This window comes from Dermacentor variabilis, chromosome 8 (assembly GCF_050947875.1).
Source record: "Dermacentor variabilis isolate Ectoservices chromosome 8, ASM5094787v1, whole genome shotgun sequence".
NCBI lineage: Eukaryota > Metazoa > Arthropoda > Arachnida > Ixodida > Ixodidae > Dermacentor > Dermacentor variabilis.
Genome location: NC_134575.1, coordinates 90,664,613 through 90,682,541, shown reverse-complemented (window position 1 = coordinate 90,682,541; position 17,929 = coordinate 90,664,613). Strand labels below are relative to the sequence as shown.

General features: G+C 45.5%; 1 protein-coding gene across 1 annotated transcript in view; it reads left to right on the top strand.

The window, feature by feature from the left end:
• Positions 1–14,157, top strand: part of LOC142591168 (uncharacterized) — a 51,750-nt gene extending 37,593 nt beyond the window's left edge. The window contains exons 9-12 of the mRNA XM_075703533.1: positions 582–698; positions 11,855–12,073; positions 13,221–13,453; positions 13,933–14,157. Of these exons, the coding sequence (XP_075559648.1) occupies positions 582–698; positions 11,855–12,073; positions 13,221–13,453; positions 13,933–14,127 (764 nt within the window). The 3' untranslated portion in view covers positions 14,128–14,157. The remainder of the gene's footprint in view (positions 1–581; positions 699–11,854; positions 12,074–13,220; positions 13,454–13,932) is intronic.
• The last annotated feature ends 3,772 nt before the right edge of the window (positions 14,158–17,929 follow it).

Sequence of the window (17,929 nt, the reverse complement as noted above, 5' to 3'; positions counted from 1 at the left end):
GAAAGGAAAAAGGTACAGTCATTGCATTCTTCTGGTACCGGCATAAGGGGCAGACGTTAGGTGGTCAACAAAGAAGCTTAAGAAGGAGCTAGGGAGCCTGGAAGGTTAGGCGTATGGTTAGGATACACAAAAAGATCAATGTGTTTCAGAGAGCAAAACGGAATAGCATGTATTATAGTTGATATAGAAAAAAGGTTAAGTTGAGTAAGTCATTGCAGTGCGTTGTGAAGATAAGCGCTAGTCCCTCAGACTTATAGAATGGGCGCCAAGGAATGGGAAGCGCAATGGAAGAACGTGAAAAATTAGCTGGCACAACTTGTAATCAGGTATAAGAAGGCGGGGGAAATTGGAGATCGCTCGGAGAGGCTTTAGTCCTGCATTGGACACAAAGATAGGCCGATGATGATAATCTTGATGCAAGTATACCAAGAAGGGTACTCTATGGTGCTGCTTCAGGACTTAGCGGACGAATAGAGTACTAACGGCTTCCATTTTTTTGCAAGCCATGTTCGTAAATCACCCATTCAGCATCTTTATTAAGAACGTTGTCTGCGCCCTTCAATGAATCGTGCCCAACACAGGTCCAAGCCATTCGGGAATCAAGCAAGCTCAAAGATTGGCCACGAGTCGGAAGGTCTCGGTAACGTCCTTTAAGCCAGTGTCTCACGTGATTTTCAATGTGGACGGCCTGCTTTTAGGTGAGTGGTAAACAACGCGATTTTCAAGAACACACTCCGCGTTTCGCTTTGTAGCAGTCTCACTGAAGTAAAGTAGTGTGAGTTTTCCTTCGCCGTGGCAGCAATGACGTCCTTAACACAATATGAACACGTTGCACAGGCGAGTGCCAACAATAACGGCAACCGAAGGGCTCGATTTTAGGTAGCCACAAACACAGGAAACCGAATATAAAGTGTGAGCATTAGAATGCTTTCTCCGGTTCAATTCTTTGTTACTTCGTATGAATATTACGCAGGCGCTATTTATTCCACTGAGCTGGCACATCTACATGAATGACGTTTCTATCGCTGGAAAAAGGTTGGCCGCAGGAAAGAGCTCAATCTTGCTAAACTTTTGACAGGGGAGCTTTCGTTACGTACGATGATAACTAATTTTCTACGCATATCATAATCCTTCTCGAAACTAAATGAGGTGTGTAGCCGTGTCATTATCATCCTCCGGCCCAACGTGCAATTTCGTGCAATGTTCATTTTCAAAGAGCTATTGAACCACTTTATATAGAAATCTAGAAATTCATTTGACGTTAAAATACATTATTTCAGAAATACTTCGCAGCAAGAAGCATTTCAATATGCGTTCCGCAGAAGAGGAATTATAGGCAGTCAAAGATCGCCTTTAATCCCCTTCACGGTGTTTCGAACCCTTCTTCAGTGCCTTGCACTGCAAAGGCTATTGCGGATCGGGGTGGTGACCGCAAGGCTCCGCCTTCCGGTCTTCACCGTGGTGCGATGTTCAAATTTTATTTGGTATGTTCACATAGACGCCACTACCCATTTTGGCGCCTATGATGCGCCAAACACAGAGGCTATTCCAGAGGTCATGGCGGAGTTTACGGCGTGTGATCCCTTTGTTTTGCTGCATTGTGCTCCATAACTATACTCGCGGACAGCTTTTTGTGGCTGTGATAGGAAAGCTACAAGGGCGGAGGTTCTGCACATGTGTTGCCGCGCCAATTAGTCCGCCAGCGTTTGACTGTGCTATTGGTCGCTCGGAACAGACGCTGAATCAACGCAGCTTGCACGTGCGACTGTTTCGCGTTTGCCCAGACGCGGAAGTTCAAAGCCGCAAATAAGTAAAATTTTACATTCAGTGGCGTGTTTTGTATCATTTAACTGTTTCTGATAAGGTGTTTGTGTCTTCTCGTCCGCCGCTTAAACTAACATGCATGAATATACGGGACCCTGTTTAGAAGCGCTTTTACAATTTGTCCGCGAGTATAGGCGTGGCTTTTCTCACAGCGAGTGACAAGAGTAGCACCAGCACATTTCGTTCCGCTTTAAGTCCTCGCCGACAACAAAGTTGCAGAGAGTTGTACATACTTAATCCTAATGTTTGTACCCGCAAGTAAGTCGGCAGCGTGCACATCGACTAAGCAATGGTTTCCAAATTATGGACTCGGTTTGAAAGGATTCATAACGTAACGAGCTTCGACCATGATGGCAACACACTTCGTGGGTGTGTAACTTGGTAAGCCTACACGAGCTGCTCGCCAGATGTTGGAGCTCGCGCCTCCAGTAAAGTCACCCACGAATGCCGATCAGAGCACGCTGCTTTTGCCTAGCTGCAGCGAGCTCAGCAAATAGGCTCAATATACCGCGATGGCGATGACATATATGCTACCCTGCGGACGCGTCGCTACAAGCAACTGTAGTGGATAACTACTAGATCCACGAAAGGGATGAAGTGCGGGCTCGCCTTCATGTCCTTCATACCATTCCGGCAACGTGGTGCGGACGAGCTTTGTCCTGCAACCAGCTTGGCCGGCGGATGGTAGCCAGATCTATATTGCGGCATTTTTACCTAATAACTCTAAATGAAATGAAATATGCAAGGAGTCTAGCGAGGAGCTGCCAGGAGTGACGGCGCGCTGGCAAACCTCCGTGTAGTCTGACCTTAAGTTTAGCACAGTTCGAGGCTAGCAGGGCGTTTGAAGCCTCAGTATTAGCTTTCTGTTTAGCTTATTGTTTAGCTTGAAGCATGAGTGTTACCTGAGTGTTTGAACTTATCGAGATGCGACGGATACGACACTTATAAGCAGCGTGGCCAATGTTTCATTCCTACCTGGACGGTCACGGCCGAGTGTTAGCAGACGACAGTAGGCCATAGTACGACTTACTTTTCCAAGTTGGTTTTTCCTATCCGAATCCGAAACGTAGGTTTTCATTACTTTAGCCTGTTTATTAAACTGCACCAGCGAATGTATACAGTAAAGGTAGAAAGAAGCGCACTGATCCAAGCACCCTTCTTCATTGATGTCAGCAGCAATGGCAGAAGCATACGCGAATTTGATACCTGACAGATTATGGCAGCCCCGGAAAGAATGAGGAGAACGCGTCCGCGTAAAAGAGAGCGTTTTAGAGAAAGGTGACACTGCGCTCTACTTGCGAGCTTCCCGCGTCGCACTCGAGTGCAAAATTTGGCTCACGTGTTCACAATAGCGTGTGGTTTGGATATTGTATATAACTCAAAGACGTGTGATGAGGTATACGAAGCATTTCTATCTTCACTTAAATAAGCATACAATAAATAATTTCCTGTAGTTTCAAGCAAAAGAGCAAACCGGTAACGAAAACCTTGGGTAACAAACCACTGCCTCAAAATGATAAAAAGGAAAGACAATCTTTTTAAAAAATTCTTGACCACAAGTAATCCTGTAGACTGGAAAAGAATTACACAACACAGGAATAAAACTGAATATCTGCTACTTAGTGCAAAGCGCAGTTATCTATTCAATTTCTTCCAGACTGGTCATAATAACAAAGCAGGTGTTGTATGGAGGACAATTAAGGAACTTCTAAGGTGGCCCTGTGCACATCAAACCATTACTGAAATAATTTTAAATGACAAACCTGTTTATGGCTACAACCTTGCAGAAGCCTTTAATAGCTTCCTTGTAAACATGGTCAATAGCTCTTACTACCTTGATACCGGAACATAAACAGTTTGTATCTCAAACTAATAAGTTAAGTAGAGGTCCGTGCAATATTTGCGTCACTAAGCAATACCACGTCATGCGCCATAGATGGTTTACAAATAGAACCTATTAACTATTCGCTTGACTTAATCTCAGCAGCACTTATTCTTGTCTTTATTTTGGCTCTTTCTACGAAAGACTTTCCAAAAGATATGCAAGTATCGAAAGTGATTATGGCTTTTAAAGGGGGCGACAAACACAACTTGTCGAACTACCGCCCAATTTCTATTTTGCCCGTATTTTCCAAAGGCTTGGAAAAAATAATGCGTGACGGAATTTCAAACTTCGCTGAAGAATTCAATCTTATAAACACCACTGTATACGGCTTTCGCGAAGGAAGGTTCACTGAACAAGCGCTTTTAGCTCAAAAAGAAATTATACTTAAAGCTTCTGAAGAAAAAGAGACCCGCCGTGGTTGCTCAGTGGCTATGGTGTTGGGCTGCTGAGCACGAGGTCGCGGGATCGAATCCCGGCCACGGCGGCCGCATTTCGATGGGGGCGAAATGCGAAAACACCCGTGTGCTTAGATTTAGGTGCACGTTAAAGAACCCCAGGTGGTCAAAATTTCCGGAGTCCTCCACTACGGCATGCCTCATAATCAGAAAGTGGTTTTGGCACGTAAAACCCCAAATATTATTCAGAAAAAGAGCTCGTAGCTAAGCTTGTACATCTATCTTTCAAATGCATTCGACCATCTAAACCACACAGCGTTGCTAAATAAACTTGAACTTTACAGAGTGCTAGGCTTGCCTTTAACACTTATAACTTCTTATCAGTCATACCGCGTGCAAAGTGTTGCTATAGGTGATACTTAAGGCGATAAGCACTGGGTTTCCCCAAGGGAGAATTCTTGGACCACTATTGTTCAATTTTAATGTCAATTATATTATTTGCACATACCAAAAACCAACATTTGTCATGTACGCAGATGACACAACACTTTTATTTCGTCATACTGATTGCAAATCGCTTCAACGTGACATAAATGAATGTCTTGAAGATATGAACGCACGGAGTACATTGAACTCACTAGAAATAACTGCTAATGAAACCAAAGTCATTCTTTTCATTCCAAGACAATCGCCCGCCACACCAACAGGAAATATTATTCTTAATAATTCTGATGTGGAGGTGGTTGACTCAATTAAAACACCTAGAGTATGCTTTCATAAAAATATGTCCTGGGTTACCCACGTCAATTAAGTAATTACTCGGATGTCGAAAAGCTGTCGGCATATTGGCAAATTTCCATTTCGATTCTACCATCTAGTATTAAACTCTCCATCTATTACGCACGGTCTGCCTCTCAATTGAATTACTACTTGCTTGTTTGGGGTAGAACAACCTTAACAAACACAAACCGTCAGCATATGCTTCAAAAAAGAAAAGAACAAAACACATCGACACATGGCTAGTGAACCTTTCCACGCCCATATTAAACCCATTTCCAAGTGTTTTAACCTTGTCTTTGTTCCCAGTCCTTACGCATGTACGCTGGCAATAAAATACGAACAAAATATTCTCGCCCCTGAAAAGATGCTAGATTCTATTGCTCATTTAACATTGAATACACGCATCTACCCTACACGTCGTACAACTATTTGAAGCGTGCCGTATTCCCGTACATGTTATGGCCAGCAGATGCTTCGACACAATCTCCCTCTTCTTCTGAATCATCTGCATGAAAACGAGCTTTAAATAGAAAATTAAAAAAAAAACTTTAAGCGCATTTTTTTATGCAACTGTAGGATACCTTGTATATATATTGTCTATATTTTGTATAATTCTCTCAAATTACACTGATTAACATTGTTATATGCTTTATATTCTCTTTTGCGTCCCGTTATGTTACTCATACCTGTTTTGTATCACACTTGTATAATAATTGCGACTGAATTGTATTAGTAATTGTATTTATTCCCTGCTCAACATGGCTTTCTTCCACGTGAAGCTTCGTGAAGTGAAAAAGATTTCTGCTTTTGTTCAGGCCTCCCTCCATTTCTTAATGAAACAAATAAATTTGATTTCATTTGGTTTTGATTTGTTTCATACAGTTATCCGCAGAAAGTGCGTGTCAACAAGCCCGAGGTGTGGTTCAAGACACCTTTAAGCACCGCATTTGACACATCTTTGATATCAGAAAGTTTTTGTTAGGCTATCGCACGCATTACATGGTTCCCAAGCGACGCCGAAATGTCCACTGTATTTTCTGTGGATGCACATTATGACAAGTACAAGCAGTGATGTCACGAGGTCACCGTGAGGTTGGTAAACTTTGACGAGGGACAAGGAATAGGAAGAGGTGCACGTCGACATAAGTGTGACGCGAAAGGCAGTGGTAAAGCCCAATATTAGTACACGGCTTCATGCAAGCGTCGGTAGCCAAAAGTCGCAGTTTCACACGGTAGCCAATAGTGGCAGCAAAATTAGTAGACAGTTATACGAAGTAAAGATAGCAGTTGTATAGACCGCATTACTTGTAAACATTCGCTTACTAACTGAATTAAAGAGAATGATGTCAGCGCGCAAAGCGAAACATGAACATATCACAATGGATGACTGCAAACACTCGCTGTCATAACGCCCGCGTGAGCAAGCGCGACCGGAGCCGCGATTGAAGTGACCTTCGTGCTGTCTGTCGCTCTAGCGCGAACTGAGCGGACAGAACACAGAACACACATGTGTATGAATGCCTGCAGATCGTTTTCAACATACGGCACGCGTGACAAGCCACCCCCGCTCAAAGTACGCAGTTGCTGGCGGAGTAGAAACCCCCCTACCCTCCCTCCCGTGCTGCCTTCCCACTTCCCTCCGTTTCGTGCGCGAGGCTGAGCTTCGATCTTCAGCTCTCCTTGGGCCCGGTCGTGAAATACGCAGTTACTGCCGGAGCCCAACGCATCCCTCTCTCCTGTCCATCCACGGCCTTTCGCCCAACGGAGACGGCATGTTTCCTCTCCGCCTGCTTCCCTCGCGCGTACCCGATTGAGCTGCGATCGTGGCTCCCCTAGCGTGCTTTCACTCAGCCATACAGCACACCGCACGCGGCGGCGGTGCTATCGCGCTTGGACTTGATACGGAACATCACGGCGACGGCAAAGATGTGCGTGGAGTGGCCATATAATTGCAACAGCAATAAGGCGAAACCGCTACTCGCGCGTGTGCTTTTGAGAGAAGCTCCGTTTTCGAGATGACAAATGATGGCATCATTCGGTAAAGTTAGTTTCTGTACCTATTGCATAAGAGCGCAATCTGCACAAATCGCACAAATCACAACAACAAATCGCATCAGAGGGAAGTAGCAAACGGTGCCTTGTTTCACGGGCCTCTCTGAGCTGATGGCGCTGTTTCCGATAGCTCCAATTGCTCTTGGACGGTAGCTGACCATCTGATTGGGTGTAGCAGATATATATTCCATAAGAGCGCTCCTTTGCGTTGATACGAGATAAGTGTCTGTTCGATTGTACCTTTAGACCAATTGCTACTTCGACACCGCTGTTCATGGCGAGTTCGAATGGCCGGAGGTATCTGTGACCCGTCAGGCATACCGAACGTGTGTTCTTTCACGTAGAATTGCAGTGTTCAAAACGCAAACATATTAATGATTGGCAGCCGTTGCTGGAACCCCTGGTAAACTTCAAAGGATATTGAAGTTAGGGCCTGACTGCGTTTACGGCTTTTGAATGCATAAGCATTCATATGCTTACCCAACGCGAAAACCGTCCGTGACGTAAGAAAAAAGTGTCGGCCAATCCCCGAGATAGTGCAATGCCCGTCCTACCCGCGGCAGAGATTAAGCAGGCTTCAAGCACTCAGCAAAGATAAGCGAAAATTGTGTACGCTCTTTAGAATTACGCATACGATATAGATACATCCCGCAGTAGCGAGCGGCTTTACTTTCGTGCTGCCTGTCACTTCCACGCGAACGAAGCGGCGAGAACACAGCGCTGACAGATCTCTCAGCACACGCCTCAAGGTTGTTTGACATGGCGCGATTTTCAGCCAGCGACCCAGCGAATTCCGTCCCTCAGCGACCGCCACCACGTCGTGGGCTCTCCGCGACTGGATTCCAACGAGTTGTTCGCGCCGTCGCTCAGTCGCAGCGATCGTCGCGATGTAGACGGGGCAATGCGTGTGACGAAACGAAGCGCCGTCGAAATAGGCGCACTCCTGTTTTATCGCACGTTGGTAACTCTGTGGAGCGACGTCGCGCGCCAGTTTTAGCTACGTTGTTATAGGGCGTACCCACCAGCGTTTGCCGCTTGGGAGCTTCATAAACGTTTTTCTGTTCTTCCGCTTACACAATTCATTTAAAAGGAGACGCTGCATGCTATCCAGGTCGGGAGAAGGATGCCGCTTACAAATGAGGCACGTACCCACTTGATCGCCACCGTCGTCAACCTCTTCATCGCTACAAACTGCGCCAGTGGCTTATACCTGCACACTCAATAGTAGCTTGTTGTTCTGTAAAAGCAAATACTCATCCAGAAAAAAAAATTCGTGTCTTCCGTAGTAACAACGAAACTAGAGTCTACTAAACGAACCCACACCACCGACGCCGCACAAGCTGCAGGCTCATACGTGCGGTGTTGTGCAGCACCTCACTCGCCGTATCTGGAAGTTATCGCAAAATGTCAAAGCTTTTAAACGTTAAAGGATGGTGCACCCATTCTATTATCGAATAACAATAGTAAAATTCGAATATTTAACTAGTCTCCATGTTGTTTTATTTAACGATGGAGGCATGGATACTTCAAGAGCAGGGGACAACCTTGGGCACCACTGCGACGGAAATCGCGCTGCCGCAAACGCATGTGAAAGTTGTAAAGGAAAGTAGCTCTGCGACGTGCGCGGCAGAACGATTTTTTCCGCCCCAAACACGCCATGTGAATCCGCCTTCACCCTATCCGTATCGCAGATCGCTTTCAAAATATGGTCCCATGCGTCTCTCTTCAACTCGAAGCTGCAATAACACAGGGAGCGAAGCTATCAGCCGTCGGCACACACTGTCGGCATCGCAGATCGCGTTCAAGATATGGTGCGCACGGCACATTATGGTGCGACGCGGATGGATAAGGCGCTAAAGAGGGATACCAGCTTGTAATGATCAGATCGTCATCAGCACTTGCAGTGGTTTGCCTGCCTCTTCAATTGACCTTGCGCCGCCGTCTGCAGCAGTTCGTGTCGCCGTAGCGCTGTCGTTTATACCGGCCATATCCAAGTTTCATAACACTGATAATGGCACCGTCCTGCGTGGAGATGAGCAAGTGGTACAATATTTACGCATACTTAGACAGCTACCTGAGGAGTTTCCTCGTGGCTTTCTTCTTCTAGCGCTTTCTTTCTTCTTGATTCTTTTACTCCCATGAGGCAATACAAGTTACACAGGAGCGCATTTGCTTTTGCATCGGGCAAGTAATAGCATTAGTCGCTCCGCCTTGAGCAAGAGGCGGCGCTGTGGGCAAGTTGTTGTTTTTTTCTTTGGAAACCGAAACCTTTCTTTGCTCGTTTTTTTTACTTTATTATCGGCATCGTAATTGTGCGTTACACACGCCAGTTTCATTCAGCGCATTGACAGAAGTGTAGGTTGGTCTTTCAGCTTTGCAATTAGTCAAAACTAAATATGTTGTTAGAACATGCATGCTTTCACCGAAAACGAGCCTAATGAAAATGTCGCATAGATGCCAATAACAGCTCAACTAACAAGTGTTACACTAACGCTTACTGAGAGAAACATTTTCTGCTTGCTTTTTTATCTGTGAACGCACCTGTGAGTTCACAACACATATCAAAGTGAAGCTGGCCAAGCACAGACACGCTATTGCGTACTGCGGGTGGCGAGTGTTTCGGTATAGACCATAAACAGCATTCGCAGTAACAGACAATGAACGCAAGCGCGCAAAACCCCCGCCAGTGTGAGCATCGTGTGCGACGCCTTTTGTTTTGACAACTACCCGAGTGTTATCTCCCTTCGCTACATTGAAAAGTTAGGTGAAGCTGTGCGCAGCATTCGTCACCGACTATGCAGCTCAATGCGACTACGCTATGCTACCACTCATCTTATACACTGAAGCCAAAACTTTTTCTACACAGAAAAATAAAACAAACTAAACGGTGAAACGAGATAGCATTTCACTGAAGAAAGGCTTGTCTAGCGAGTGCCTCCACCGCAGCCGTGGCCTAGTGCATAGGGCATCGGCTGCGGCAGGTGCGTGGTTCGATAATGCAAAAAAGAAGTGAGGCGTGCAGACACGGCACCATAATAGAGAAGTGAACAACACCAACAGTTGATAGTCGGCGTTCGTGTCCTGTCTGCACGCCTCAATTCATTTTTGCATTATGAATCCTTACCAACTCGCTCAGCTTTCTGTCATTCTAAGGGTGGTTCGAAACCCACTGCCGGACACCCACCGGTGGCTAAAAGGGTACAGGCGCTCCCCCTACGCGGCGCCCAGTAGCGTGCGGGATGTATCGACGTATGGGGCAGGCTAACCGAAGCTGCGGACCACCCTGCGAGGCACACAATTCCGAACGGTAGCCCGAAAAACGTGGTGTGTTTCAAAAAGTCGTGGTGCGCATGGCTGCTAGGGTGGTGTCTGCGCTGTGCTGCACGCGATTTGTTCTATACCCAGTGATAGCCCTGTGACGCGCACAAATTAATAACTGACACAGCCCGGTTGCGAGTACAACCCAGTGACACATAAAGCCCGGTGACCAAGTTACGAGTAATACCCAATCACACATACAGCCCCGTGACACATACAGCCCAGTGTCACCTCGCGGGTTGTGTTAGCCCCTTTTTTCAATTTTTTTTTCTGCAGTAATTTATCCGAGATGCTGACAATTCTAAAGCGATACATAACTAAAAAGAAAACAATAACCGTGCAGATACGACGCATATTTCGCATCAATGTGAAGGAAAGCTATTGTGAAACGGGAAATAAATGTTCTATCTTCTGTCCGTCTTCTACAAGTTATGTTGCGGCATAACAGTTACGTCCCAGCCTGGGAAATCAGCAAGGGTCCTTGCCCGTATGAGTGTTGTCCTATATCTGTGAGCTATAAGGAACGACAATCTGGCAGCCACACATAGAGTTGGCCATTTTCGGGAGGGTTCGGTCAAATGGCTTCTCTTTAAAACGTGCGATGTATGCGATAGCACACCCGGATTGTGATAATTGCGGCACTTCGAAAGCTGCAAATACGTGCGTGAGCAGCAGCCTTGTACAGTCTCAATCATCAAAGAGACGTTCCTATACATCGTATCCTTTAAAACGTGTGATAACGTACACACTGTGACGAAGTCGCGTGCACTCTGCATATCTCGAGTTTCAAGCGTCACACCTCGAATAAATGGGTCAACTCTGCCTCTAATGCGCTAAAAAAATTGGTGACCCGTAGTTGGGTGGAATCTCCGTCTTCCAGCAGAGCAGCCCAGTGCTGTAACAACTATGAGCTACGTACGCACGGATGATTCTGCCATGCCAAACGCACTCTATCAAACGACTGGCGCCTCGGTGAAGTGCCAGTTTTTCGCGTTCTTCTATAGTGACAGCTAGCGCTTTGAGGAGCTGCATTAGACTGCAATGCGTGCATTTGACGTTCGTCTACAACGCTATCGCCTTTAAATATTGTAGTCTAATGGTGCTGGCTTAAGGAACTTTTTCTGTGCCGTGGAGAGTTCAAAACACTATCTTGTACGGATTTCTTACATTACCTGAATAAGCTATTTGCCAAGACGCCAAAGGCAGCCACTAGCAGTCGTGCCTTTTGGGGGGATTCATCACAAAGCTTCAGTATTTTACAATCATCACTTTCCTTATTGATAAGGATATTGTCACCTATGTTTTGTCTGGCTTCTCTTTTGTCTTCCCATTGTCCTTCCCATTCTCATGAAGAAGCAGGCGTAAGGATTTTCTGGTAACTTGAAGGAAAAGCACGTGTTGTTGTGCCTACATGGCTGTGCACACGGTTACACGTGCATTACGTCTTGGTCTGCACAAGCTGCTCACACATCATATGTTACCAGATAAGAAATTACTGCTACATTTGGAGACCGTTGCAGTTTAGCTGAGCAGCCCCATCATGCTGTGCTTCTGTTACCCTCTGCTATTTGTTTCACGAGCTCTCTTTCCTCCGTCAAAGACACCGAAAGGCTGTACACCGGAGCTGCGGAGAGAGTGGCCTCCCAATATGGCAAGCAGTTGACGTCAGAGCTTAAACTGTGGGTGCTAGGCACGCCAGACATCGACACGGCGCGCAGGATCGTCGAGTGCCTCGGTCTCCCAATCACTCCAGACGCATTCATGGAAGCGATGGAACCAATATGCGAGGAAGTTCTCCCCACCGCCGAACTCATGCCCGGTGAGAGCGCACCTCTGGGAACCACTTTACTTCACTGATGTTGTAACTACATCACTCCATGCCTAATATTTTGACCACCGGGAAAACGGAGGCGTTCTTGATTTTCCTTGCAACCAATTTTAGTTTCGCTAATGAAGTACTTCATGTGTATCAACGACGTTAGTGCCATATCTGCTCTTGTGTTTGTGCTGATGCCAGAATGCGAAATTCCAGGTTTCGAAGGCTACGAAAAAGAAAAGCCTGTCTCAGCTGACTATATAATAACGTAATCACTGGGAACAGAGGCCACTACCAGCGTGCTCATGGATTTGCTTAGCTACTCTTACTACAGCGCAATGCTGAGTAACAACTGACATTTCTCGCAGCCAGTGATAGTAACGAATTTGAAAAACTTGAAAAGAATCATTTTGGAAGCATAATTTATGACGTAGTTCTCAACGGATATGACATATTCGTAGCGAGAGAATAGCTTCGTAATTTTCCTTTCCTTTGTGGTAGTGATATATTCGGAACAACATGTGTGTTCCCCTCATCGCGCATCGTCAAAACGTGCTTTTCTCACAGTTTCACAGCATAGATGCTATTTGTGAATAAACCGCGCCGAAACATGGCGAAGCTTGTGCATCTATGCTCACATTTCGCAATATCTTATTTTTCCGTAATCCGCTCTCTACAAACACAGATTAGGAGAGACTTGCGGTAGTCACGCGCGCATCAATATCTCTGTAAGAGAGCGAGTTTCAATATCTTCTCAGCACGTGTGTTAATCTCAAATAGAGCCTTTGTTCTTTGGCTTTGGCTTCCCTACCTCTTGATATATTAAACTGATAGCCTTTAGACCTTGTCATGTTCGTATGCTTCGGTATTTGCAATCACTTAATGTGGACAGTTTCCATAAAGATTTAGTTGACGGTACGGTTAGCGCTTGTACTGTCTTCTTCTAGTCTGTGTGTGTCACTTCGCGCTACAATACAAGAATATACGCTACAAGCTCGTCACGTGATGCCAACCTTGTGTTGCCCCCACTGTGTTCGATCTGTAACTATTGCGGTCGCCTCTTTCGATCAAGTTTGGTAACACTCTTTAAGTATACTCAAAGCACTCGACGGCCTTCAAGCAAAGTTCTCCCTGACATACGTGTATGCAGGCGCTGACCGCCTCGTGCGCCACCTACACGCTCACGGCATCCCCATGGCCGTCATGACCATCTCGAAACGCGCTTCATTTGACCTCAAGATGACACGGCATCAGGATCTTCTGACACTCTTTCACCACGTGGTCTGCTCGGGCGGAGATCCGGAAGTAAATCGCCGCAAGCCACAACCAGATATATTCCTCGTTGCCGCATCCAGGTTCGATGAGAAGGCACTTCCCGAAAAGGTAGCGTGTAAATAATTTCGTTAAGATAATCTATATATGTTCTTTTTGTTCAACCGCAGTGCCGTGATTCGGGTTTTCAACAGGCATTGTTTGTTTGACCCTACGCAGGTGCTACCTTTTCAAATATTTCACTCCGAAGCTTCTTCGATGCATGTTCGATACATCTCATACCTAGATGTACCGAGGCATCTTCTTCGATGCATCTTCGATACATCTCATACCACACACGCATTATATAAACCAGTAGTAAGACTTAGCTTACGGACTAAACAGGCTTAGTTGCAACCTGTTCTAAAATTTGCTTTTGATAACCTAACATATCCTGATATTTGAGACCGCAGGGAGAGGCCTTCGTCTTGAATTGGACATAAAAATAGCCCAGGAATGATCAGGATGATGATGATGGTGATGATGATGATGATGGTGATGATGATGACATAAGAAAAGGAATTGCAATTCCTCGCACATCTTTACCACAGGTGCTGGTGTTCGAAAACTCTCCCATGGGTGTTGAAGGTGCCTTAGCCGCCGGCATGCAAGTTGTCATGGTTGCTGAACCTCGCGTCGACGAAGAGAACCCGCGCCACGCCACCGTGAACCTCACCTCGCTACTGGAATTCAAGCCAGAGCTGTTTGGTCTCCCTTCTTTTCCCGATTCTCCGAAGAAGAACTGAAGCACTGGAATAAAGATTCGCAGTCGAAGAAATCACCTGTAGCCTATCTGATGCAATAGTTGTGTCCACTCAGTGCACGTTGCTTAAAACACATCTCTTCATTTTAAGGTTTGGTTATCTATCTGAGCCCACACAACTTACTAAACGCCATCTGATAAATGCGAGCTGGAAAAAATAATTTGTCTCGTTCAAACTTCGACATAGCAGACAATGGCCCGGTCGTCGGCAAAAAATTCAGAGTAACAAGCACTGACGAAAAACAACAAAGTTAAACATGTGCCATACAATGGGGCACGGCGGCCACCTGGACTTGTGCAAAGTGGTATCCATGCCACGTCGCACCTTTTTTGCTTGCTTGAAGCGTAGGAGAGGTGACTAGGACTTACGAGGGCGAGTGGCCGATCAACAGCCTACATGATGTTTGCTCAGTGAGTTGCCATACGCTCGAATTTCACGAACTGTATGTGCCTTAATAATGAAAACGTCATCTGGTTTCAACGTATTTTCTTTAAATTTGCAACCATCTCTTCCTGGTAAGAAGTCGATCCTCATAGAGACACGGTGCGATGGTGGTACTTGCACGTGGTGGAATTGCAAAAAATACGTCGCACATATGCGTTGTGCCACAAAGATACAAAGCGAGCTTATATGTTGGGTTTTACTGGCTAATTAGGCTATCACAATGTACTTTAATGTTTCTTTTAAGGCAAATAATTTCTTGGGTAGTTACCATCACTTTTCTGTTTCCGGTATGATTGTATGGGTGGCGGAGCGAGGACCTAGCGGCCGTGGCCACGGTTAGTTTAGGCTGGCCTGCCATGAACCGCGGGATCTGGAGAGCCGCTGATACCGCTCAGGTCGGGAGCGTTAGCCTGTTCTGTTGTTGTTGTTGTAGCCTGTGGCACGTGTGGCTCCTACCCACGATGGGGGATGGGCCAAGAAATGGGTGCATTATTCCAAAACAATATAGAGCATAAACTTCCTAATATCTATGGGAATAGCATTGAATAGGGTTGAATTACCGGTTAAAATAAGATCAGAAAGGTGCTGTTGAATGAGTAATAATTAATTATTTCTCGTGTACTACGCACGTGTGCCTCCCTCTTCTTCAGCGGTTTTGGAGGCGATAGTCGTGTCGATGCAAAATGTTTCTAATCTGATACTTCTAACCTGTACTTAGCCTCTGCCGAGGGGCCGAAAGAGGCTAGGAACAAGCTGTGGAGAAGTCTAAATATAGGTGCCACTTGTGCCACATGGCTTTCTCGTTATATAGTAGCGGGTAAATGCCCAACGGGAGTCAACAAATATGTGGTGATCCTGGGTAGGTGTCGCTGGTATGTGCTCGGTGATTTAACTGGGCACGAGCCACGGAGTATGTGAAACTGGAGCCACTGTGTAAGTACTGTAATGATGATGACTGTGATTATAGTGCTAATGATGATTATGATGATGATAATAACGGCAATGATGATGATTGTGATAGTCACGATGATATTTACGACAATGACGATCATGAGTGTGATGTTAATCCATAAAAAATTGGTAAGCAGATTGAACCTATAATTTACGTCGATCATAAATCATGTGCTTCATAGAGCCATTTCTGACCCCCAAATCGCCAAGACCACATTGCTTTTCCTCAACTGCAGCTAGCCCATTCAAACTTTCTCGGTCAGTGGCATAACCGTTTTCCTTCCTTGTGTGTGAAATGACTTTGCCGTTTTTTGTAACACGCGGGCAAACTCGTGAACACCGTCCCAGATTTACAGGCTCCATGACTGGTGTCTATGTGCTTTAACTTCACCCCAGATAAATATAAACAAATTACACCGTAGCCCAATGCAAATATAACGATGCGTGTTAGCGTTTTCGGGTGAAATTTCACAGGTGCATTTCCAGGGTAGCTATGCGATGTCATACACAATTTATTAACACAAAGAAAAAGCCGGCATATTCCGTAATTGCTGCTATAGCTTTAATTATTTTAAAGTCTGCCGACCATAACACCTAATGAATTTCCCATGTTAGTGGGCAATCATTCTAAAATTTGCATCTCATGCTTCTAGAAAAGGAAAGAAACTAATATTAGAAATGTGCTTATCCTCCCAGAAACACAGAAATTTTAGAATTTGCCTGCAAAACAACATGGTCCTAATTTCTTGTAAGTAATATTGTGAGCAACCCACACTCTTTGAGAAATTATGATGAGCGAAGCATTTCGCAAGTGCCTGACTATAACGGGGTATTTGCAGTTCCACAAAGCACTTGAAGGAAAATGTTGTTCGAAGGCGAGCAGTTGTGTGTGTAAGCTGAGCATAGTTGACAACAGCAAAAGGACCACAACTGCGTTGGCAACAACTGTATGACGGATGACAACGCCAGCATTTGTACTCCGATCGTTGGGACTCGAGTCTACGACATGCCGATTGTTAGGTTCTATATAAGTATAGAACATGTATGCGCATTATATACATATTGTGGTGTCATACACGGCTAACTGTGTCATGTGCTCTGTGATAAAACGACGATGGCGCTATTACCACGTTGAAGGAACATTAAAAACCTGCTAGACCTAAACCAATTGGGAAGCCGGTACAAGTTCGCATGATTTCTACGTAGTGTTAGCTGCTCCTGAAACAGGACAGTGAAATTTGGGCCTACCCCAAACTATATGCAGTCGATCATGGTCTCTCAGAGCCCAGAGCTAGCCCAAGGGAAGAACACGGGAAACTGGCATGGTACGCACCGGAAACACGTCTCAAACAGCTGGCTGATATGCTTGAGCTCGTGGCCTAACCAGCAGGCCCTGATGGCAGTTAAGGCCGCACAAGACCCGCAATCGTCCACGCAATGACATCAGTGCTTGACTCTAATTATGCTTTGAAGACGCGTTGTGAAATTCTCCAGCTCGATTTCGAGCAAGCATATCACTCAGTTGTTTGTCAGTTTATTTGCAATCTTAGAGTGCGTGATTACTGGTTCCATAATCACTGAAAGCCTGGCCTGGTCATAATGATGCTGCATTCACAGGTTATTTAATTAGCAACTTGTCACGAACCTCGAATAATATTCGCGTACCATGCAGAAGTTCGACGCTTTCAGCCCGCTTTTGTTTACTTATTTCGCCGAAGCTCTGAATTTCTAAATCATCGGAAAACGTAATCGCGGCTTTCAGTTGCAATTGTCGGAGGTTTAAATCTCAGCATACGACCACCATGTCGCGGTGCCTGCGACAAGAAGGAACGCGTTTTGGAAAATCTACACGAGGTTAAAACATTTGTGCAGAGGACGGATTGTGGAGGCAACCGGCACATTAATGGCATCTGACACGGTGAGTATCCATTGACTCCTGCCACTCTCGTTAACGGGAAATGGCGCAACACACCTGCAAAGCATTTATCGCTACCGTAAACATTGACGAGCAGCGCAAAAACACCTGGACAAAGCAAGGAACAAGTACGCAGGACGGGCTCAAACAAAAGCTTTATTTTAGCGTAACGGTGCCGTTCAACGTGTATACATAAAGCGACCGCTACTTCCGAAAGCAAATAAAATGCGTGCGAGAAGCAGATGGAAGAAAAGCGAGTCCCTTGTCCATATCAGCTATAGGGTCAGCTTGTCTAATTTATTTTTCGTTTGCGAAACGATGGAATATAATTAAAGTATTCACTCCAATAGGATAAATGCACAGATATGCAAAATATTTTTGCAGTTTTTCTCTGTGGGTCAGGTTTGAACACGTGCAATCGCAACAACTTGTTTGGGCGACTAAAGGAAGGTAGATTAGGACGCGCAATTGTGT